The following is a 25,771-nucleotide window of genomic DNA, read 5'->3' as shown; positions in this document are numbered from 1 at the left end:
TTATACAATAGAATATATTCAGTACAAATAAAAAGAAACAAACAACTGAAACATGCAACAACAAAGATGAATCCCACAAACATTATGTTGAGTGAAAGAAGCCAGACCTAAACGAGTATATACAGCATGAAGCCATTTGCATGAAGTTTAAGAACAGGATGACTGAAGACAGAACAGTGGTTGCTGGTGGGGATTGGCAGGTGGTTAAGAGATGACTAGAAAGGGACACAAGTGAGTTTTCTGGGGGTAATGGAATGTTCTAGATCTTGACAGGGGTGTATGTTACACAGACTATTCATTATTCTTTTGTTAAAACTCACTGAACTGAACCCTTAGGATCTGTGACTTTTACCTTAAAAATTATAGAATATACCTCAGTAGAACAACAAAACAAATCTGACCAAACCACTTCAGATGATGATAAATGCTGCGAAGAAAATCAAATGAGACAGAACGGTAGAGTGGAGGGAGGGGGTCAGGGAAGGCCTCTCCAAGCGGCGTAGGACCCATGCCGGCATCTTCTGATTCTGAGTCAAGTAGAGAAACTGCACAGACAGGAGCCCACGTCATGGGACTCAGTTTTGAAAATGTTTTAATCTCCCTCAATCCCTTTAGTATTTATCGTCTACAGTTGTAGTTCTCCAGGTGCAGTTCCCAGCGTAGCATCCCACGGGAACTTGTTGGAAATGCAAAATCTTGGGCCCTGCTCTAGACCTACCGAATCCGACACTCCAAGGGTGGAACCCGGCAACTGTGTTTTCACAAGCCCTCCAGGGGAATCTGATGCACGCTCATGTTTGAGAACACCTGGTCTAGATGTTCACTAATCTAAGTGTGCTCCTTGGGCCAGCAGCAGGGGCTTCCCCGGGGAGCTTGTTTGAAATGCAGCATCTCAGGCCCCACCCACACTCACTGAATCAAAGTCTGCATTTCAACAAGATCTGTAAGAGATTCCTGTGCATGTTAAAGTTCGAGAAGCACTGGGCCAGACTAGATCATCTAGCATCCCAAACCTTCCTTCTTTTCAGGTGTTTTACCTAACTACATTTGGTCTCCACAGCCAGCTTGCTAGCTTGCTAGGAGAATGAATAGAATAAGGCATTTATTTAATCTCTGTATGCATGCACACACAACACACATACACAAGCAGATACACACACACACACACACACACACAGTCACTGCTCCTACTAGTGTTCTTACTTTGGGAGTGGCTTGCTTATTATGCAAATGGGTCTATTTAGGTTTTACCTAAAGCAACTTCATAAATGGGCAGGCCATCCTCTGACATGTTTTTATTTTTGTTTATTTGTTTTGGGCCTGCACAATGTTCTAAAAGTTGAGACATTATACATAAAATTCTGGACTTACTGCTTTTCTTGAAAAATTAAACTATTTGACAACCCTGGGCCCACATCCCTCCTGAAAGCAACTGTCTGGAACTGGCATGCATTCTTTGGTTTGCCACTGTCCCCACCACTCCTTATTGCCTTCTAACTGGCCTGCATCACTCATTTCTGTTATCTGCCTGGCCCCTGTAGGCATTTGAGTTGGAGACACTGGCCTTCAAGGCTGGCTGAGATCAAGACACAAAAAACCTTTTGCCTCCTCTGCGTCAACAGAGTTTTGTCCGGGGTCCCCAAATAAGCTTCTAGTTTAGGTACCTTTTTGATCATCTCTTGCTGCTCTGCTGAATAGGCTTACGGCTATTAATGAGAAGCAAGGACAGCATCAGTGGTCCCCCGCCTCCCCTCTCAGGCTGTTTTTTTTAGCAGCAGAAGCATGCAGGGCAATCAGATGATAGCAACTGTCCTTCCAGTGACTGAGCTAAGCCTAAGAACATCAGCTCCTGGGGAGATCTGAGCTTCTGAGGAACTCAAATGGTAATGATGTTAATAGTCTTTGAGAACAAAGTGTATCTGCCACCCGTAACAGGCACCAGAAGAACTCCTGGGCCAAAAATAAAACGTCACTATTGGATGGGTAACTAACCAGACACATTATTTTCAAATAGGCACAAAAAAAGATCATGAAATGGGAAATTACAGGTTATATGAGGTGTCTTAGTTTTGCGGGGCAGCCATAACAAAGTACTACAAACTCGGTGACTTAAAACAATAGACATTTATCATCTCATGTTCTGGAGCCCAGAAGTCCAAGCTCAAGGCGTTGGCCGGGCCAGGCTCCCCCAGAAGGCTCTAGGGGAGAGCCCCTCCTTGCCCCTTTCAGCTTCGGGCAGTGATTGGCGATCTTTGGCCTCCTTGGCTTGTAGCAGCATCGCTCCAGGGCCTGCCTCTGTCTTCTCCTGGCCCTCTCCTCGGGGTCTGTCTCTGTGTGTTCACACGGCCTTCTTATAAAGACACCAGTCACTGGACTTCAGACTCACCCGACTCTAGTATGACCTCATCTTAATTGAACCAATTAGATCTGCAAAACCCTATTTCCAAATAAGGTCATGAACGGAGGTCTCAGGTGGACATCAATATTTGAAGGACACTATTAAACCAGTTTGTGAAGTATATGAGAAAATATAGCTTTCTAAAATGTAGGAAGTTGCAGTTGATTGCATTATGGAATTTTGGCCTTCCCCAAAAGATCTAATGCAAATGCAAAACATTCTTATTCAGTGAGCACATGAATCAGCTTATTTACAAGATATGCAAAATGGGCAACACCCATGGGAACCCTCAATGCCCTTATCTGATTCAGAATGGATATGCACGCCAAGAGCACCCCTGTCCAGTGTTTCTGAAAGCGTGGCCCGCTGAACCTCCACATCAGAATCGCCTAGTACCTTTGGTGAACATCAGATTCCTAGAAACATTCCAGACCTTTGAACCACCCACTGGGAGTGACCCAGGAATCTGCCTTTAAGCACACTCCCAAAGTGACTGTTGCCTTCAGTTTAAGAACAACTGAAGCAAGACCCTGAAAACCGAGACTCAAGTTCAAGATTAACGGTCTGAGGCAAACCAACTTGCATAGATAGATAGACAGACAGATAGATAGGTAGATAGATAGACAGATAATGCAATCCCTGGGGCATGGAGCAGTGATGCAGCTCACTCTGTCATATTAAAAAACCAAACAATGCAATAGAGCAGCAGAGGAAAGAACTGTCTTGGAATGAGAGCAATTTGATGCAAAGAAATTGAAACCCCTCTGGCTGGAAGCAGGTATGGAATATCCAATGGATCTCACCGTCAGATTTTGAGAGTTTAAAAAAAAAAATTAGCTTCAGATGTTCCATCCTATATTTTAGCAGAGCATCTGTCTTCTGTTTTCTTCTCTCTACACACCTGTAAATAGACGGTGAATTAATAGCTTGGAAAGAAATAGATATACCCTTATCTAAAAACAACCACCAAAAGGTGCTGAGAAGGAGGAACGGATTTAAAAGTTCTGGGAAGCATGTGGTTTAAGCCTTTCTAATTATTCCTGACAACACACCATTAACCTGACATAGCGTTGGTGAGAGTTGCATATTTGGGGTGACTGCTGAGGTGCACCTGTCCCCAATCCAGTAATTAGTAGGTAAGTGTCACCACCACCCCCTTTGTTCTAGAAGCCAAATCTCTTTTCCCCCTTTAAGGAATATTCAGATTGCTGTAAGTCGTGTTTTTTTTTTTTTGTTTTTTGTTTTTAATTTCTCTGCTTATTGTTAATCCTGTATGGATTAACACTGTTGATTTTAACCCCTTAAACTAAAAGCAGATTCTCCATCACTTTATGATGATGGAAAAGAAAAGGGGGTGCTGTGAGGTTATGGCCCTTTGGCTCCAAGGGGTCAGAGAAAGCAGTTCATGGGTTGGGATTGCATTCTTCCATTGGCCAACCACAGCCAACAAGCTGGAAAATGGACAAGGAAAACTGGATCAGCTACTGTTTTGATTTTTCTTTTCATACAATACCAGTAGTTTCACATAGGTTTTTTTAAATTAACATTATTAGAGAAGTTATGGGTTTACAGAACAATCATGCATAAAATACAGGATTCCCATATACCACCCCACTACCAGTGCTTGCATTGATACGGAAAATTTGTTACAATTAATGGTAGCACTTTTTTGTAATTCTATTTTTTTACAGTAGTTACATTTGTTATGATTGATGAAAGATTGTTAAAGTAGTACTATTAACTATTGCCCATAGTTTACATAGGGGTACTTTTTTCCCCATATTCCCAACCTATTTTTTTTCATGCTTGTCTTTATTACTCATTTACCCATACAATGGATAAAGGGGGTGTCAGTCCCAAGGTTTTTTCAATCACATGGTCACAAGGGGAAAAGCTATATAGTTATACAACCATTATGAGAGCAAGTCTACTGGATTACAGTTCAACATTTTCAGGTATTTCCTTCTGGAAGTTAAATCCTAACTTCTCCGTTACAACTTCTTTCTTTCATTTGATCATTCTCTCAATTTTCAGGGATATCTGAGCAGTGACTATTCTAACTTCTCTGTGTGAAAAAGGGGTGTCAACATTCTGGGGTAGAGGAATGAAACTGGTTGAAGTTCTTTGAGAGACTGGTACTTCTGGATTTCAGGGCTTATTAAGTTTCTGAAAAAATAAACTAGATATGTAAAATTTTTATAGAGTCTTAGAGCCTAGGGCATTCTTTAGGGTTTTCAGGAATATTGTTGGTAAGGACTCGGCATACTGTGACAAATTGCAGTATCTGGCTGAAGCGTGCGTAAAAGTAACCTCCAGAATGACCTCTCGACTCTATTTGAAATGTCTCAGCCACTGAAACTTTATTTTGTTTCATTTCTCTTCCCCGTTTTGGTCAAGAAGGCTTTCTCAATCCCATGATGCCAGGGCCAGGCTAATCCCTGGGAGTCATGTCCCATGTTGCCAGGGAGACTTACACCCCTGAAGGTCATGTCTCACATAGTGGGGAGGGTAGTGAGTTTATTTGCAGAGTTTGGCTTAGAGAGGGCACATCTGAGCAACAAAAGAGATTCTCTGGGGATGACTCTTGGGCATAATTGTAAGTGGGCTTAGCTTTGTCATTACAGAAATCAGTCTCATAAGGGCAAGCCTCAAGATCGAGGGCTTGGCTTATTAAATTGGAAGTCCCTAATGCTTGAAGAATATCAGGAGTTCCCCATCACATAGGTTTTTATAAACATGGATCCTTTTCTTTCTACAGATATGCCAAGTACTACAAGGAAATGAATATTGAAAAACGGACTCTGATAAAAGTCTTTGGGATCCGTTTTGACATCCTGGTTTTCGGTACTGTAAGTTTCTGCTCCCTGGCACCTCCGTCCCTACTGCTGTGTCCTGGTTGTTGTTGTAGTGACTTCAAAGAGTAAGTGGTTTGGGTCATGGTGATGAGCTGCACTTTGCATTTCACACAGGGGATAAGAAAGAGGAAGAGCTGCTATCCTTGGACTTTTTCTGTCCATGGTCAAGTCATCTGATGAAACGAATGTAAAGAGGGGCTGGAAAAAAATCTAATATTCAACTTTAAAAATACACTGATTTTAAAAGAGAAAAAGTAGAAAGAAATCCCTCTATGAAATAGTTTGTAAGTAACAGAGTCCAACTCAAATTGGTTTTTTTTTGGGGGGGGGGCTTTTAAAAAATATTTTGGCTCCTATTACTGGAAAGTCCAGGGGTAACCATAGGCTTCAGGCATGGCTGGATCCAGGCATTCAAACAATGTCATCCAGAATGTGCCTTCCTCCATCTCTCACATCTGTCCTGTATTTGATATCATCATCAAGCCATATCCCTCTGTGTGATGGTGTCAGGCAGTTATTTATACCTTACCAGTTTAGCAACCTCAATGAAAAGAGAGCACCTGTTTGCCAAAAATTTCAGCAAATGTCTAAGGCTGATGCCATTGGTTCTGGCTGACCCAATCTGGGCTGTGTGCCCACTGGTGAACTAACCATGGTGGCTGGGTGTGCTATACTCTCTGTGGCTGGTCTCGGAGCAGCTCTGAACCAGGGGCTCACCCCACCACCCAAACCCCCTGAATCAAATATGGAGATGGCTCTCCAAAGGAAAATTGGGGTGCTGCCTCCACTGAAGAAAGAGGGAGAGGATGCCAGACATGCAAAAACAACAGATGCACACAACACCTTATCCAACAGCACGTGATACAGCATGACAATATGCAGCACAAGAATCAGTAAGATACAGCTGAGAGGATAGAAAGACCACTGAGAATAAAAACCACAAGGACATCCAGGAAAGAATTCGTGCAGGCATTCCTTCTCTCTGCTTCCAAAGTAATCTCAAATCACTTCCAGGGAAAGCTCACCTGTTTTCAAAGGAAAAACAACAACCCCTCAATCTATGGGTCCCCATCCTTCTTTGGCTAAAACGTTCATGGGTCCAAGCACAACCTAGAAAGCAGAAGCAAAGCTAATGAGAGTCAAATTCTCAGTCTCCACAGTCTCCACCTGTGGTTTTATGCCACCTGTTGGAGTGAACACTTAGGGTGCAACTGTCAAAGCGGGTGCAGTTGTCAAAGCAAGAGCTCTAGACTCCCCTACTTGCTGGAACTGACAATTGCACATTAGAGTAAAAAAGCAGGGCTCCGAATTCCAATCAAATAAGCTTCCCCACTCTGCTTTCAGGGAGGAAAATTTGACATTATCCAGTTGGTCGTGTACATCGGTTCAACCCTCTCCTATTTTGGTTTGGTAAGAGAGAATCTTTCCCAAAATTTATCAAAATGGTTTAGCCAGAAAGTTTCCTAACACAGCTCCTCTCTGGGTTTTTCCCAGGCCACCGTGTTCATCGACTTTCTCATCAACACGTACTCCAGTGATTGCTGCCGATCCCATATTTACCCCTGTTGCAAGTGCTGCAAGCCCTGTGCAGTTAATGAGTACTACTACAGGAAGAAGTGTGAGTCCATTGTGGAGCCAAAGCTGGTAAGAGATGCTGGCCTAAATCCTGAGGCTGTGTTTAGAGGATGCAAAACACCTGCGGTTTCCATCAGATCTCTGAGAAATGTGCTGCATAAGGTCAAAATCACAGGCTTAATCCCATTTGGGTAAGTCTCAGGACTCTACCCCTTTGGCCTTAGGGAAGAACAGAAATGAAAATTGAAAGACAAGATGGACAGAAGGCAGATTTTATGTTTCAGAATGTGTCAGTTTTTTCAGACATGTTAAACTGGCACAGCTAAAAAGAAAAATAAAATAGTCTGATGACTTTGGAGAACAATTTGGCAGTATTGAATAATATCGAAACGGGAACACCTTACAGCCTGGGATTTCTCCATCTTGTACCCACCCTAGAAACACTCACACAAGGACCCAAGTAGCACACCTGGACAGGGATGTTCACTGCAGCACTCGTAACAATGCAGGAATAGCATCTACCCCAATGTTCACCAGTGGACAAAGGGTGATAAACTGTGGCAAATCCATAACAAGGAACATCAGGCACCAGTTGAAAAGAATGAGATAGATAATAATAATAATAATAGCAAACATTTACATAGCACTACCATGTGCCAGGCAGTATTCTAAGTGCTTTATATATATTAATCCATTGAATCTTCAAAACAAGCCTATAGGTAAGTGCTACTGTTATCTCCATGGTTATGGAAGAGGAAATTGAGGCACAGAAAGGTTAAGTAGTTCCCCCCAAGTTGCTCAGCTAGTGAGAGGCAGTGCTGAGATGCCAGTGCAGGCAGGCTGGCTTCAGAGGCCATGTTCATAACTGCTGTGTTACAGACACGGGCAGGAGCAGATAGCCAAGATGTTTTGTTGAGAGGAAAAAAAAAGCAAACTGCAGAACAATATGTATAGGACGATACTATAGTGCCCCTAGGGCTGCCGTAACAAAGGACCACAACCTGGGGCACTCAAAACAACAGAAATTTACTGACTCATAGTTCTGGAGGCCAGAGGTCTGAATTCAAGGTGTCAGCGTGGCCACGCGCCCTCTAGGCTCTTCCAGCTTCTGGTCGCCCCAGGAGTTCTTTGGTTTGTGGCTGCATCACTCCAGTCTCTACCTCCATCTTCACACGGCCGACTTCCCTCTGTAACTGTGGGTCTGTGTCCAAATTTCCTTCTTCTTGTAAAGACACCAGTCATTGGATTTAAGGCCTGCTCTGAACCAGTACGACCCCACTGTAATTTAGCAAATTACACCTGCTACGACCTTACTTTCAAATACTGTCATGTTCTGAGGTTCCGAGTAGACACGAGTTTCAGGGGGATACTCTTCAATCCAGTACAATAAGTTTAAAAAAATAACTACACACATAAAGTAATCCTGTATATTTCTACATGTATGTGTGTGTGTGTGCATAAGGATACTGGACACATACAGAAGTGATACCAGCGGTTGCTTCTGGGAAGGAGAATAGGATGGGAGAGCAGTCACATGGAATTTTGGCCTCACCTATAGTGTTTTGATTTGATTAATTCAGGAAAAAATATGACTCACTGGACTTTGCCAAGCAGGTCCTCTGCACTCAATCCATGATTTCTCCCAAAGAGAAATCTCTGGTGCTTAGAAAGAACAAAGAGGATTTCTTTGTCTTTCTCTCATCCAAGAACATTACTGTCCTCCCTTTTCCAGCAGCTGAATGCATGATTCATTGTGCACTGTACATGTATTTACAATTTGAAATAAAAGCTCATTTTTGCAGCTAAAAATAATCATGACTTCATGGCCCAAGATGGGATGAAATTTAATGAAAGTATAAATAATTTAAATTGCAATAATACGACTTTCTGGACATATTCAATCAAGACACACACACACACACTCACACACAACTTGTTATCGGAAATTTACGTAGTACTCGGGGAGACCTAAAAAACTGAGGCTGTAAACTGTGGACACTCTGACTCTACCAGTTAAGGTACATAGGATTCCATTTCTGATTTCATTCATTCTTGGTTACCGAGAGTTTTTGGTTAGTTTGGTTAAAACAAAGTTTAACATTTGGTAAATGAGGGTAGCAGTTGCCTTCAGATATGTTCAGTAATACAAGTCTCAATAATTCCATACTGAAATGGGTAAACTTTTCAACCTTCTTTTCCTAGACATTAAAGTATGTGTCCTTTGTGGATGAACCCCATATTAGAATGGTGGACCAGCAGCTGCTTGGGGAAAGTCTGCAAAATGTCAAGGGCAAAGAAGTCCCAGTAAGTTAAATCAGTCGTTTTTAGAGAAAACTTACTATTAAAGTATAATTACATTTAGCAATGCATACAAATCATAATTGAGGACTTTTAACAAACTGGGCACATTTGTGTAACCAGCACCCAGTTTGAAAAATTGAATATTACTACCCTCTCAAATAAGTAACCATCATCTTGTCTCCAAAGATTAGTTTTACTTCTTTTTGAATTTTATAAAGTTGAAAAAAAAATATCATACGGTATATATTTTGTTGAGTATCTGGCTTCTTTCCCTCAACATTATTTTTTGTGAGACTCAACCATGACATGGAGCATACCAATAGTTCTCACTGTCATATAGTTTCCATTTTGTAAACATACAATTTATTTACCCCATGTTGATTGACAGTTGGATGGTGGTCAGTTTGGGGTAAATACCAATAATGCTGTTATAAGCATTATAATCCATGGATTTGGTAAGCAAATGGATGCCCTCCGTTGGGTGCACCTAACAGTGGAATTGCTGAGTTATAAGGCAAACATATGCTCAGCTTTGGTAGATACTACCAAACGCTTCTCCAAAGTGGTTGCACTGATCCACACTCCCTGGACATCCTCACCAACACTTAGCATTTTCTGTCTTTTTAAATTCAGCCATTTTGGCAGGTATAGAATGGTATCCTATGGCGGTTTGGATTTGCATTTCCCTGATCACTAGTAAACTCAAATCTCTTTTGTTTATTGGTCTTTTGCATATTCTCTTTTATGAATATGCAATTATGAATTCTCTTTTATGAAGTGTCTGTTCAAGTCTTTGCCTATTTTCCTATTAAGCTGTCTCGTTCGTATTGATCAGTTCTCTGAATACAAGTTCCTTTTTTAAAAAAAAATTCTTTCTTTTTTTATTAGAGAAGTTGTACGTTTACAGGAAAATCATACAGAAAATATAGAGTCCTATATATCACCATCACCCCATTATTAACACCTTGCATTTGTGCAGTACATGTGTTAAAATTTATGAAAGAACATTATAATTGTACTAGTAACTACAGTCCATGGTTTACATTAGGATTCCCTCTTTGTGTGGTACAGTCCAAAGATTTTTTAAAATTCTTATTCTAGTTAACATATAAACAACCTAAAATTGCCCCTTTTAAGCATATTGAAATATATAATTCAGTGCTGCTATTACATTCAAAATGATGTACTACTACCCTCACCATCCATTACCAAATACTCATTCTTTCTTCTTTTTATATATAATTTATGAAAGAACATTCTTATATCTGTACTTTTAACCACAGTTAAAACTTTTCCCGTCCACAGCAGGGCCCACTGTGTTATACAGTCCCATATTTTATCCTCTAACTTTCCTTTTAGTGACATACATGATCCAAAACTTCCCCTTTCAACCACATTCACAAACATAATTCAGTCCTGTTAATTACACTCACAATAATGTGCTACCATCACCACTATCCATTTCCAAAAATTTATAATTGACCTAATTAGAAATTTTGCACAAATTAAGTATCAGCTCCCCATTCTCTACCCCCATCCCATCTCTTGATAACCTATATTCCAGATTCTAGCTCTATGAGTGTTACGGTTTGCTAGAGCTGCCATTATGCAAAATACCAGAAATGGATTGGCTTTTATAAAGAGGGGTTTATAAGGTTACAAATTTACAGTTCTAATGCCATGAAAATGTCCAAATTAAGACATCAACAAGGGGATACTTTCAATAAAGGAAGGCCAGTGGTGTCTGGAACACTTCTGTCAGCTGGGAAGGCACGGAGCTGGCGTCTGCTGGCCCTTTGCTCCCGGGTTGCATTTCAAAATGACTTTCTCCAAAATGTCTCTGGTCTTCTGTTTCTCTTAGTTTCTCTCAACTCTCTGCTTGGTTCTCCTGGGGCATTTCTCTCTAAGCATCTGCAAGTCCTCTCTTAGCTTCTCTGGGGCAAACTCTGTGCTCCATCTCTTAGCTTAGCATATCCAAACATCCTTCTGTCTGCATCTCCAAGGGTCTACAAGCATCAGCAAGCATCAGCATCTGTGTCTTAGCTTCTCTTAAGAAGCTCTTAGCTTCTCTTAAGTAGCTCTTAGCTTCTCTTAAGTACTTCAGTGAACTAATCAAGATCCACCCTGAATGGGTGGGGTCCACACCACCATGGAAATAATTAAAGGTCTCAACCACAGTTGACTGAATCGCATCTCCACGGAAACAATCAAGTTTCCACACAACAAGATTGGGTTAAAAGATCATGGCTCTTTTGGGGGGACATAATATATTCAAACCAGCACAATGAGTTATGCTTATTATAATTAGTTCATACCATTGAGATCATATAATATTTGTCATTTTGTGTCTGGATTATTTCACTCAACAAAGTGCTGTCGCATGCATCATCACTTCATTCCTTCTTACAGCTGAATAATATTCTATCACGTCTATAACATATTTTTTTAATCCATAAATTGGTTGATGGACACTTGGGTTACTTTCATCTTTTGGCATTTGTGGATAATGCCTCTATGACATTGGTGTGCAAATTGTCCCTGCTTTCAGTTCTTCTGGATATATTCCTAGAAGTGGGATTGCCAGATCATGTGGCAATTCTATAATTATCTTCCTGAGGAAACACCAAACTGTTTTCCAAAGCAGCTGCACCATTTTACATTCCTGACAGCAGTGAATCAGTTTTCCTGTTTCTCCACATCGTCTCTGACACTTGTAATTTTCTTTTTTTTTTTTTATATGACCATTCTAGTAGGTGCGAAATGATATCTCATTGTAGTTTTGAATCACATTTCCCCAACAACTAGTGATGCTGAGCATGTTTTCATGTGCTTTTTGGGCATTTGTATTTCCTCTTTGGAAAAATGTCTATTCAAGTCTTTGTCCATTTTTTGATTGAGTTGTTTGTCTTTTTTATTGTTGAGTTGTAGGATTTCTTTATATATTCTGGATATTAAATCCTTATCAGATATGTGGTTTCCAAATATTTTCTCCCATTGAGTAGCCTGTCTTTTCACTTTCTTGACAAAGTTCTTTGAAGCACAGAAGTTTTTAATTTTGAGGCGGTCCCATTTATCTATGTTATCTTTCATTACTTATGTTTTGGGTTTAAGGTCTAAGAAACCATTGCCTACCACAAGATCTTAAAGATGCTTCTCTAAATTTTCTTCTACGAATTTTATGTTACTGGTTCTTATATTTAGGTTTTTTATCCACTGTGAGTTCATTACTGTGTACAGTGTGAGATGGGGGTCCTCTTTCATTATTTTGCATATGGATATCCAGTTCTCCTGGCACTGTTCTTTCCCAGCTGGGTGGACTTGGTGGCCTTGTCAAATATCATTTGACAAATATCATTTGGCAATAGATGTGAATGTCTATTTCTGAACTCTTAGTTTGATTCCATTGACCACTGTATCTTTATGCCAGTACCTGGCTGTTTTGACCACTATAGTTTTGTAATATGCTTTAATGCCAGGAAGTGTGAATCCTCCAACTTCATTCTTTTTCAAGATGGTTTTGGCTATTTGGGGCTCCTCACCCTTCCAAATAAATTTGATAACTGGCTTTTCCATTTCTGCAAAGTAGGCTGTTGGCATTTTTATTAGGATTGCACTGAATCTATAAATCATTTTTGGTAAAAGTGACATTTTAACAATATTTAATCTTCCAAACCATGAACATGGAATGTCTTTCCATTTAGTTAGGTCTTTTCAATTTCTTTTAGACAGCATATAGATGGGTCCTGTTTTTTAATCCATTCTGCCAGTCTGTGTCTTTTTATTGGGGAGTTTAATCCATTTACATTTAGTGTTATTACTGTAAGGGCAGTACTTTCTGCTACCATTTTGCTTTTTTGGAATTTATATGTCATATCTTATTTTTTCCTCTCCTTTTACCTTTCCTGATAATCTTCATTTCTGCACTCTTCTCCAACTCTCTCTCTCCTGTCTTTTCCTATCAGCCTGTAGCACTCCCTTTAGTATTTCTTGCAGTGCCGGTCTCTTATTCACAAACTCTCTCAGTGTCTGTTTGTCTGAAAATGTTTTAATCTCTCCCTCATTTTTGAAGGAAAGTTTTGCTGGATATAGAATTCTTGGTTGGCAGTTTTTCTCTTTCAGTATCTTAAATATATCACGCCACTGTCTTCTTGCCTCCATGGTTTCTGCAGAGAAATCTGTACATAGTCTTATTGACCTTCCCTTGTATGTGATGGATTGCTTTTCTCTTGCTGCTTTCAGAATCCTCTCTTTGTCTTTGACATTGGACAATCTGACCAGTAAGTGTCTTGGAGTAGGTCTATTGGGATCTATTCTATTTGGGGTACGTTGTACTTCTTGAATCTCTAATTTTCTGTCTTTTATAAGAGTTGGGAAATTTTCAGTGAATATGTCTTCTATTACTCTTTCTGCCCCTTTTCCCCTCTCTTCTCCTTCCGGGATACCCATAACACGTATATTTGTGTGTTTCATGTTGTCACTCAGCTCCCTAAGACCCTGCTCATATTTTTCCATTTCTTTCACCATCTGTTCTTTTGTGTGTATGAATTCGAGTGACCTGTCTTCCAGTTCACTTATCCTTTCTTCTGCCTGTTCAAATCTACTGTTGTGTCCCTCCATTGTGTTTTTCATCTCCTCCATTGTGGCCTTCATTCCCATGAGTTCTGCCATTTGTTTTTTTAAGTTTATGAATTCTTCTTTATGGTCAGCCAGTGTCTTCTTGATATCCTTCAGCTCTTTTGCTATATCTTCCTTCATTTCATCAAATTTATTTAGCATTAGTTGCCTCCACTCCTGTGTCTCAGCTGAGCTATTAGTTTGTTCCTTTAGCTGGTGCATGTTTTCGTGTTTCCTGGTATGGCTTGTTATCTTAAGTTGTCTAGGCATCTGATTTTCTTGATCAGTTTATTTTGGAGCTTGTTTTCTGTCTTTTACCTAGTGGTTTTCTTGTTGGTTGGCTTTGTTCTCTGGCCTCTGTTATTCAGTTCAACTTATTCTAGACCTCTAACTTAGGTTCTATTTAGTTGATCAGAATTTTTCCCCTTTTGTTTTTTCTGTTTCTTGCTCTGCCTCTATGTAACCTTTCTGTGAGTGAGTCTCCTCAGATATGATCGACCCTAGTCAGATTTTCCCAGTCTAGTGAGGCCCAGGTCTCATTGGGAGGGTATAGAGTTTTCCTGAGAATGAGACCCTCCTATGAGGCCTTTAGAATTGGTACTTTTCCTCTCCTGTCCAGCAGGTGGCGCTGGCCAGCCCGCAGCTCCCCCACCAGCTCCCCCACCAGTGTAAGGAGATATGGAGCCTTTAGTTCTCCTGGTGACTCTGATCCTGTGGGGGCGTGGCTGAGTGAAGCTGGAATCTGAATTCCAGCCCCTGGGGTCTGAATTCCCAGAAGGAGGACTGCCAGTTGAGCTGGACCTCCCTCTACTCTCCCAATCCTTAGAACTCCAGTTGTCTCTCAGGGGCACTATTCCCTTCTCCCCTCTCCTCTTTGGGGCCTCTCCAGGTAGATTCCTTGGTCAGCCTGAGTTGCCAATTAAAGACGGGGGTGGAGGCCTTCAGTAGTGAATACGGAATTCAAAGACACTGTGGGTACTCTGTCTCCAAGCCCAGCCTAGTCCCTCAACCTGGGCTTTCCGATAGAAAATAACCACATATATTACTTTTAGATTTAAGAAAAAAAAAAAAAAAGTCAAAAAGAAATCAAGAAAAAGAAGAAAGGAAAGAAAAAAAAAAAAAAAAGAGTCTTTTTTAAAAGTCTTTCCCCAGCCTGGAAGTTTTGTCAGTGTCAGAATAGAGCATTTAAAGATATGCTTTGGGCTATTGTCTGATAATTACTCTCCAACCCTTTCAGTTCCACCCCTGCCAGGGGCTATTGAAATGCAAAAAGATAAGGGATCAGTGAGAAGCCAGAAGGGACAAAATGTAGGGGAAAAAAAAATGGCTTTTTTGAAGTCTGGGAATGGGTGCCGCTTTTACGTGCCCCCACTTCTTGGAGCCCAGCCCTTCTTTAGCACCCCAGCTCCCAAAGTTAGTTAATTAATTTGTTAATTAATTCTGCAGTTGAGGCTGGGTTGAGCCTCCCTTCTTGCCCTCAGCAGATTGCTGTTTTTTGGTCCACCCCCCCCCCCCCCTTTCAGGGAGCCGGCAGCAAGACAGTCTGTGAGGTCTGGGTGGGGAGGGGCGCCAGATCCCTGGTCCAGGGAACTTACAATGTTCGCTGCGATCTCAGCTTTTCCTCCAATTCCAAACTTGTGTCCAATGTGTGACTGGTTACTGGAGACCCCGAAAACAGTTTCATATAGTTCTTGGGTAATTGCCAGCTGCTCTAGGGGACAGACGAAATTCTGCTCCTCACCACTCCGCCATCTTGCCCCGCCTCCTCTTCAATTTCTTTTAGCAATGTTTTGTAGTTTTCTGTGTACCAGTCCTTTACATCCTTGGTTAACTTTATTCCTACATATAATTCCTTTAGTTGCTACTGTAAATGGAATTTTATTCTTGATTTCCACATCAGATTTCTCATTATTAGTGTATAGACACACTACTGATTTTTGCATATTGAACTTGTATCCCACTACTTTGCTGAAATTGTTTATTAACTCTAGTACCTTTGTTGTAGAATTTTAGGGATTTTCTAAATACAGGAGCATGTCATCTATAAATAGTGAAAGATTTACTTCTTTGTTCCCAATTTGGGGGCCTTTTATTTCTTTTTGTTGCCTAACTGCTCTAACTAGAACTTCTAGCATCTCTGTTGAATAACAGAGGTGTCAGTGCACATGCTTGTCTTCTTCCAGACCTTAAAGGAAAAGCTTTCAGTCTTTCACCATTGAGTACCAGCTGTGGATTTTTCATATATGCCTCTTTTTCATGTTGAGGAAGTTTCCTTCTATTCCTATCTTTCAAAGTGGTTTTTTTTTTTTTAATCAAGAAACAACGCTGGATTTTGTCAAATGCCTTTCCTGCATCAATCGAGATAATCATGTAGTTTTTCCCCTTTGATTTGTTAATGTCATATATTACATTAATTGATTTTCTTCTATTGAATCATCATACATACCTGGAATAAAATCCACTTGCTCATGGTATATAATTCTTTTAATGTGCTGTTGGATTCCATCTGCAAGTATTCTGTTGAGGATGTCTGTCTCTATATTCACTAGAGAAATTGGCCTGTAATTTTCTTTTCTTGTAGTGTCTTTATCTAGCTTTAGTAACAGGGTGATGTTGGCCTGATAGAATGAGTTAGGTAGTGTTCCCTCCTCTTCAATTTTTTGAAGAGTTTGAGCAGGATTGGTATTAATTTTTCTTGGAATGATTGGTAGACTTCACCTGTAAAGCCATCTGGTCCTGGGCTTTTCTTCATTAGAAGGTTTTTGATGACTGATTCATGATTCAATTGCTTTACATGTAATTGGTCTGTTGAGATCTTCTATTTCTTCTCAAGTCAGCGTAGGTTGTTTGTTCTAGGAATTTGTCCATTTCATCTAGGTTGTCTAATCTGTTGGCATACAATTGTTCATAATATCCTTTTATGGTTCTTTTTAATTCTGTGGGGTCAGTAGTAATGCTCCTCCACCTCTCACATTTTATTGCATCTTCTCATTTTTTTGTCAGTCTAGCTAAAGGTTTGTCAATTCTATTGATCCTCTCAAAGAATCAACTTTTGTTTTGTTAATTCTACTTTTTTTATTCGCGATTTCATTTATTTCTGCTCTAATCTTTGTTATTTCTTTCCTTCTGCTTGCTATTCTTTTCATGGGTCCTCCAGGTGTGCAGGTAAGTCTTTAATTTTAGCTCTTTCTTCTTTTCTAATACTATGCAGCACTACTTTGCTGCAACCCATAATTTATGATATACTGTGCTCCTGTTTTCATTCGTCTCAAAATATTTACTGATTTCTCTTGCAACTTTGTCTTCAACCCACTGATTGTTTAACCTCCAAATTTATGTGAATTTTCCAGTTCTTGATCTGTTATTGATTTCCAGCTTCATTCCATTCTGATTAGAAAAAGTGTCTTATGTAATTTCAATCTTTTTTAATTTATTGAGATTTGTTTTGTGACTCAATGTTTTTTCTATCCTGGAGAATGATTCGTGAGCACTTGAGAAGAATGTATATATCCTGCTGCTTTGGGGACAATGCTCCATATATGTCTAGTGGCTCAGCTCAAGAGTGGGGGGTGGGCACCAGCAGCCTCCACAGAGCGAGTTATTCACAGTTCTCTTCTGCAGTTTCTCAGTCTCTTTGTCCCGGTCTTCCCTGGATGCTGTACAGTGCTCCCCTGACCTCTGGAGCCCCAGAACAGTTGTTTTCAGACAGTTTCTGCCTGTCCACTAGCTGATTTGGGAGGAGGAGTGGGTCCTGGAGCTCCCTACTTTGCCATCTTCCCTGGAAGCCCAGCTCTGAATACAAACTCTTTGTTGGATATATGTATTATAAATATTTCCCTCACTCTGTGGCCTACCTCTTGTATACCAGTTTATCTTATTTTCTTCCTCTATGGGTGTTGCTTTTCATGCCCTGTTTAAGAAATCTGTCTACCCTAAGATCATGAAGAAATTCTCTGTTGCTTTTTCTAGAAGTTTTATAGTTTGACCTTTCAAATTTAGATCGACAATCTATTAGGAATCAATCTTTTCTATATGTGGTAAGGTAAAGGCCAAGGTTCCTTTTTTCCACATGGATATCCAATCAGTGAACTTTATTGAAAATACTGTCTTCTTCCATTGTTCTGCAGTGTCACGTAACCATTTATGTATGAGTATGTTTCTGAACTCTATTTCACTGGTCTATGTGTATATTCTTGGGACAATACCATACTGACTTTATTGTAATTTTATACAAAGACTTGACATCTGATGATCTAAGTCCTATATCTCTGTTCTTTTGCAAGCTTGCCTTGGCAATTTTTGGTTGTCTGTATTTCCATATAAGTTTTAGAATCACATTAATTTCCACCAATAAAAAAACCCTGTTGGGGTCCACCTACATTGGCAATTTGGGAAGAAGTTACATCTTCACAATTTGAGTCTTCTAAACCATGAACATGGTATATTCCTCCATTTACTTAGAATTTCTTTAATTTCTCTCAAGTAGATTTAGTCATTTTTAGTCTAAAGATCTTGAACATCTTTTGTTAAATTTATTACTATAAATCAATTTTTATATTATTACAAAATTATTATTCTAATTTTATTTTCTATTTGTTGCTGCTACATATAAATACAATGGGTTTTTTTTTTAAATATTGACCTTGTGTCCAGCAACCTTGCTACATTTATTTTTTAATTGTAATGGTGTTTAGATTCTTTTGAATTTTCTTTGTATATAAAGATATCATCTATGAGAAATGACAATATTATCTCTTTCTTTCTAATTCGTGTCTTTCTTTTTCTTTGCCTTATTATCCTGTCTAGGACCTCCAGTACAATACTGAATAGAAGTGGTGACAGTGGGCATCCTTCCCTTGTTTCCTATCTCAGGGAGAAAGTTTTTTTTTTGCCCTATTTACATATTGTTTGCTGTAGGCTTTCAAAGAACAGTCTATCAGATTAAGAAAATTCTCCTGTTTCTAGTTTGCTAAGATTTTTATCCTGAACAGATACTCAATTTAAAAATAATATTTCTTTCTGCTTCTTTTGAAATGACCATATAAGTTTTTTCTTTTTTTTCCTGTTATGTGGTAAATTGCATTTATTAGTTTTCAAATATTTAGCCAACATTGCATTCCTGCATTAACTCAAATTGAATGAATTTTTCTTTGTATTTATTGCTGGATTCAATTCAGTAATATTTCATTTAGGACTTTTATATCTCTTCTTGGGAGAGAAAGGACAAAATTTTTCCATTCTTGGTAATGTCCTTGTCATGTTTGGGTATAAAGTGAACTATTTTTGTTGTTGTTGTCATTGTCTTGTTTTCTATTGTGGTAAAATATACATAAAATGTATTTAACCATTTTAAAGTTACAAGTCAGTGATGGTACATACACAGTATTGTTCAACCATCACCACTATCTAGTTCCAGAACATTCTCATCACTCCAAAAGGGAACCCTATACCCATTAAGCAGTCACTTCCCCTTCCCCCCAGCCCCTCAGCCTCTGGCAACCATTAATTTGCTTTCTGTCTGGGGATTTGCCTGTTCTGGAATTATAGAATATGTGGCCTTTTACGCCTGGCTTCCTTTTACTCAGCATAATGTTTTCAAGGTTTGCGTTCACGTTGTAGCAAGTATCTGTACTTCATTCCTTTTTATGGCTGAACATTATTCCATTGTATGGATCGTCCACATTTCATTTACCCATTCATCTGCTGATGGACACTTGGGTTCCTTCCACTTTGGGCCTATTATGAATAATGCTGCTGTGAACATTCGTCTACAAAAACTATTTCATTTTAATGTACTTGGCTCAGGCCTTCTTTACCTGGTGAATGAAAGTATGGGTCACAAAGAATAAACACAAATGACTGCAATTTTGACAAGTTCTCTTGGAGGATAACAATCAGATTTGCCAGCAGAGGCTGTCTCATAAGAAAGGAGAGTAGACGTACATCAAAAAATATCTGCTGTCCACTGTGTGTTAGGTGCTGTCCTAGGCATGGTCGTAGACACTGGGGACTCAGCAGTAAACAAAGCAGGCAAGGTCCCTGCTTTTACATGGAAGAATAATCATCAAGTAAACATAAAAATCAATAAAATCACTTTAGATGGTGATAAGTACTATAAAGAATGTAAATACTATGATGTGATAAAAGAACGTTCTTGGGGGGTGGTTGTTGGGCAGGGAAAGAAGGTCTCTCTGAAGAGGTGATATCTGAATTGAAGCCTGGCTTTTCTGATATTTACTTTCCAAATCTGTAAAATGGAGATGAGAATACATATCTCATGCGATTATTAGAAGGTCTAATTGAGGCAATGCTTGTAAAGCACCAGCAAGTCCTGATATAAACTGTTTAATAAATAAATATTATAATTAATGAAAGTAAATATAATTATATAAATTAATAATAAAAGTAAAGAATTTAGAACCTAATGGTTGTCACTGCTGATGGGTTTGGAAACTTGGCTTTTTCAGAGACCACCCTTGGACTTCACAGACTTGTCCAAGCTGCCCCTGCCTCTCCGTGATCCATCTCCCATTCCTGGACAACCAGAGGAAATGCAGCCACTCAAGGAAGAGGCAAGTCCTAGATCCAGGGACAGCCCGTGCTGGTGCCACTGTGGAAACTGCCTCCCATCCCAACTTCCTGAGAGTCACAGATGCCTGGAAGAGCTGTGCTGCCGGAAAAAGCCTGGTGCCTGCATCACCACCTCGGACCCGTTCCGGAAGCTCGTCCTGTCTAGAAATGCCCTGCAGTTTCTCCTGCTCTACCAAGAGCCCTTGTTGGCACTGGATTCAGATTCCACCAACACTCGGCTGCGGCACTGCGCCTACAGGTGCTACACCATCTGGCGCTTCGGCTCCCAGGACATGGCTGACTTTGCCATTCTGCCCAGCTGCTGCCGCTGGAGGATCCGGAGAGAGTTTCCTAAGAGCGAAGGCCAGTACAGTGGCTTCAAGTTTCCTTACTGAAGGTCCACGGATGCAGCAGTCATGGTAAACCTTGCCTTCATGTGCACATTGAACTTCACCTTGAGCTTCACCTTCAAAGTCCTGTGGCCAACTTTTCAGCCAAAGGAAGATGTGCCTTCCTCTCCTACAACTCTATATGTGTCAGAGAGCAGAGTGACCTGGCTAAACAAAGAAACAAGCAAACAAACAAACCAAAATCCCTCAACATGGACTAAGACTCAAGAAATTTAGATTTAAGTATCACTTCTGTCCCTGGGGAGTTGTGCGACCCTACGCCTTTAACCTTTGTACCTCAGTCTCCTTGTTACCCAAGCTACTATGTCCCAGAGATAGTGTGAAGACAAATGGAGTCAATGGACATGAACTGTCTGATTAATGAGGAAAGATCTAAATGATCGTGAAGCACCACATTATGAGACCAGACTAGGATAATGTCCAACTAGGGATAGACCCTTTGGGTCCTGGCTGGAGAATGTAGTTCTTTGACACTTGTCCCTTGAGACTTGAGGTTCCTGTTTCCTGCCCTCAAATCTGGGCAAGCGCTAACTGTTTTATCCAATGGCAGAAGTGACATGGTCCTAGCTTCAGGGTAGTGGTCTTAAGACACTAGCAGCTTCTACTTCCTGGTCCATGGAACTCTTGCAGTCCCAGCCACCATATAAGAGGTCTGACTACCCTGAGACTGCCCTGTTTGAAGACATCCAAGTGGGCCACATGGAGGGGACAGATGCTCAACCAGCCAGCCCCCCACTCTTCAATCCATCCAAGCCCTGTCACCAGAGATGGGAGAGAAGCCTTTAGATGATTACAGACCCTGCCAATATATGACTGCAACTGTAGGAGAGACCCCAAGTGAGAACTGCCTAGTCAACTCACAAAACCAAATTGTTGTTTTAAGACACTAAGTCTTGGAGTGATTTGTTACACAGCAACATCTAACTGTTCCTATTCGCAGTTCTAGGAGGGCTGCAGATCAAATCGGATAACTCACCAGACCAGCTCTGGAATTCACCTGCTCTAACTGTTGAGCTACTCATAAACAGTCCAGTCCACAATACCGTTCTGTGACAGAGAGTGACTACTGCTATCTGGAAAAAGCCACCTCAGTGCCTTTAACATCCTGGACTTTGCAGCCAGATGCAGTCTGGATGCGACTTAAAAAGCAACCCACACCCAAATCTTTACCTTCTCCATACGTCAACATAAGAACAGGATGCTGATGGCCCAGGTTTAGGATCCCCTGCAGGGTTTCCTTTTCTGTGGAAATAGAGCTGGCTATTTATTTCCTAACCACCACCTTAAAGAATAGTTTAAAGGCCACTATTCAATGAGGCATCTGTGAATTTTTTAATACATACTCTAAGATTTACCATTTTGATACCTTTTAAAAACCAGCAGCTTTCTACTGTATTAATATAAAATATCACAGACAGAAACTTTTTTTTGACCCAGGATTTTATCTGGCTTTAAACTCAGGAATCAAGTTAATTAGGCCAGATTGAACTTTCATTTTAACTACCTTTCAGAGATATTTTTGCAAACTGTATTACATATGGTTTCTTGGGAATAGAAATTATTTACTCCAAGAATTCTATGTAACTGCTAAAGGTTTCTGTCCAGATGGCCTCTGAATCTTTATACCTTCATCTTCAGTGCCTTATTAGTAGTGTGTCTTTACCACCTCGCTGAGGCCCCAGATGGAGGCAGAATTTGGAATGACAAATTATCACTGGATCCACCTCCTGTTTTCCTTCACCTTCCCCACTGATGCTCTGAGTGAGAGGGTGATGTGTTACTTCAACTGTGTGCAAAATGTCTGGCACTTCCTACAATACATGGACCATATTTGTATTCTTATTTTTAGAATACTGTGTAAAATAATGTCACCATCAAAGGCATCCCAATGAGAGTCACATTTTGTAAAGGATCTGTTTTCTTTCAGTTAAAACCATTCTTCTATTATGGTAATTGCACAATATTCACTACTTCCTCTTTGGTCAGAAGAAAAGAGATCTGCTTTCTTGCTGTAATACCGTCTGATTTCATGTACAATTGGTCATGGATTTGCATTTCTCTCTTTAGAGGGGACCACTTTTTTTAAAACCTTTCCTAATTCTAGCTCAGCAATGTAGGAACCTTAACTGTTTTGATAATGAAAAAATGGTGTATAATTCATGTTTATTTAAGTCTTCCCTTTACTTCCTTCTCTCAGAAGGCCCCCCAGAATCACAGTTGATTCATTCATTAACAGATTTATTCAACAAATATTCTTGGAGGCACTCACTGGGGATCAATGTTAGATGAGGTTGCTGCTCTCAAGAAAATGAACATTCATCAAACAATTCAAGCAATTGTAAACTTGCAACTTGTGCAAGCATTATGATGAAGAAGGTAAATGATGCTGCTCTGAGAGTCTACAATAGGGGAATCTGACCCATTCGAGGAGATCAAAGAAGGCATGCCTGAGGAAGGAATCTTTCAGCTGAAACCTGAAGGATAAGCACTAGTTAACTAGGTAAAGAGGGGGCGAGAACAACACTGTAGGCAGAAATAAAGCATGTGTAAAGGCCCTGTGGCGGAAAAAAACATGGCAGGGTCTAGACTATATAGAGCCTTGTGGGCCATGGCAAAGAGTTTTGCCTTCATCCTAATAAAAAATGGAAAGCCATTGAAGCATTTTAAGCAGGAGCTTGACAAAACCTTATTTGATTGTTTCTTTTTTTAAATTAATTCATTTTAAAGTAAGCAATACAGTGTTACTTAGCACATTTGCAACATTGTGCAACTACCACCTCTATCTGCTTCCAAAACATTTTCATTGCTCTAAAGTAAAATCTCTTACCAATTAAGCAGTTTATCTCCTTTCTCCCCTCCCTCCAACAACCAGTCATCTACTTTCTGTCTCTATAGATTTGCCTATTCTGGATATTTCATATAAAGGGAATCAAACAATATGTGACCTTCTGTGTCTGGCTTCTTTCACTTAGTTAGCATCATGTCTTCAAGGTTCATCCATGTGGTAGCATGGATCAGCATTTCATTCCTTTTTATGACTGAATAATAATCCATTCATCCAATGACATACTTGAAATTTTTTAAAGATTACTCTAATCTCTGTGTGGAGAATGAACAAGGAGTTGCAGTAGATATGGTTTTAATTTTCATTTTGGTGTTTCTTCATTCCATAAAACATTTGCCCCAAATATACAGCAAAATGGACTGACTCCCTTTTCTCCTCCTCCTCTTCCTCTTGGGAAGTCTCACACACACACATAGACACACACACACACACACACACACACACACACACAGTGAAAGAAGAAGAGGAAAAGCTTTGGTGTGCCTTGAATTTTACAATACCCCCTGTCCCAAGTTGGTGGGGGTGAGACTACTTGTTGGTCAGGGGCAAGAGTGCACCAAATCTAGAGACAAAGGCAGTCCACAGAGCCCAGCGATATAATGTAATGTGACATAAGGACTCAACTTAAGGTCCAACATTATGTGCTGCCTTGACATCTAATGAAAGTGGGAGGGCCTCAAATTGCTTAATTGCAAGTCCCCCTCCTGACTCTGCTCCCATGGAGAAGGTCCCCTAATCAAACAGACCAGGTGCAGTGCCTGCTCATTTCCGAATAGCAGGTTTTCAGTTCCCTGCCAGCCCATGGAATTATTCAAACCAGCCTATCATATCGTCCCATAGGAACCAGGGGCCCCCACACCCTGTTGTCACTACAAAGCCTGCCTCCCAAGCCCCTGCTGGTTCACCCTGTTCCCAAGTGCAGCCCCTGTGTGGCCCTGCCTGTGGGCTGGGAGTATAGGTGACTGAGAAACTGGTGTCCATCTTACCCGTGCTGTGTTGGGTGCCGTGTACCCAGCCATCACCAAAACCCTAGAGTGGGAAACCCTGCCTCTGCAATGGGGTGAAGAGGCAATCAGAACCCACCAATTCCAGGCCCACCAGCAGCCCTCAAAAATTAAGAGGCTTGTCTTGGCTTCCTGGAGTGCACAGTCATTGTCCGCATGAAACCCTGCCTCCTAGAGCCAACAAAGACTGTGACCCCTGGCTCCATTTATTCAAATTATCCACTTGGATGCACTAGAATGTGGTTTCACTTTCTGCTGCTTGGACATTTCTCAATTCATATTTTAATCACGTGCATTCATCCTTCTGGGAATCTCTGAGTGTCCCCTGACTCAACTGCTTCTACTTTCTTTTGAATAGACTTAGGTATCACTTGTCTTCTTTCACTTTGACTGTGTTCTTTCAAGTTCCTGTTTTCCAGTCCCTGGAGGGTTATGAATCATGTTTCCAAAAAAAATTTTGAGCTCTGGCAAAGATTTTGCATGTTTAACATCCTTAGTTCCTGTTAATGAATTATTGAAGTCACAGGAGCCTTGTTCTCAGAAATCAGAGGAGTAAATGGTCAATGATGACTGGCTGTTTTAACAGAAAAATTACTGTATTTGATAAGCTTTGACAAGGGCCAACTGAAACTAACATAGGCTTATCCAAGCCAGTCTGGCAAGGTAAATTATGGCAGTTTGTATTTTGTTTTCCCCAGTGAACAAGATGCTCATCAAAGGCAAGGGGCTCCTCTTGGTTTGGTGTTCCTCAGGTATCTGCTTCAGCATGTGGGGCAGCAGGGAAGAGCCTGGGTGCTGGAAACAGGTCACCCAGATTTGAGCCCTGGCTTAGCTGCCCCTTCATCAATGACTCAGGCAGCTGATCCAACCCTTGGGAACCTCAGCTGTTACTTTGTATCTGAGGATTATTTATTTTGAATATTAAATGTTATGAGTGTAAAGCACCTAGCATATGTCTGGTACAAGGTAAGCACTCGATATTTGTTAGCTTTTATTATTATTTAAAGTCTTTCTCAAACGGCTAACTATGCTAGCCATTCTTATTGTTTGGATGGTCCCCAGGCATCACTTCTGAGCTCCAGGCCCATTATATTTCAACCACCGCCAGGTATTCTAGTTTCAAAGAAACTTAAACATGTACAAAAGAGAAATCATTACCTCTGCCCCTTCCACTCCACCAAGGTGGGCTGTTGAAGAAC

General features: G+C 40.4%; 1 protein-coding gene across 2 annotated transcripts in view; it reads left to right on the top strand.

Annotated features, from left to right (window-relative positions):
* P2RX7 (purinergic receptor P2X 7) overlaps positions 1-23,667 on the top strand; it is a 55,794-nt gene extending 32,127 nt beyond the window's left edge. Inside the window, exons 9-13 of one of the 2 annotated variants that reach the window (XM_037817073.1) lie at positions 5,157-5,247; positions 6,598-6,663; positions 6,748-6,897; positions 9,031-9,132; positions 20,211-23,667. In XM_037817073.1, the coding sequence (XP_037673001.1) occupies positions 5,157-5,247; positions 6,598-6,663; positions 6,748-6,897; positions 9,031-9,132; positions 20,211-20,708 (907 nt within the window). In that variant the 3' untranslated portion in view covers positions 20,709-23,667. The remainder of the gene's footprint in view (positions 1-5,156; positions 5,248-6,597; positions 6,664-6,747; positions 6,898-9,030; positions 9,133-20,210) is intronic. The other variant, XM_037817074.1, reaches the window with a different exon arrangement.
* Positions 23,668-25,771: the final 2,104 nt, after the last annotated feature.

This window comes from Choloepus didactylus, chromosome 23, assembly GCF_015220235.1.
Source record: "Choloepus didactylus isolate mChoDid1 chromosome 23, mChoDid1.pri, whole genome shotgun sequence".
Classification (NCBI taxonomy): Eukaryota; Metazoa; Chordata; class Mammalia; order Pilosa; family Megalonychidae; genus Choloepus; species Choloepus didactylus.
This window is presented reverse-complemented; position numbering and strand designations above follow the sequence as displayed.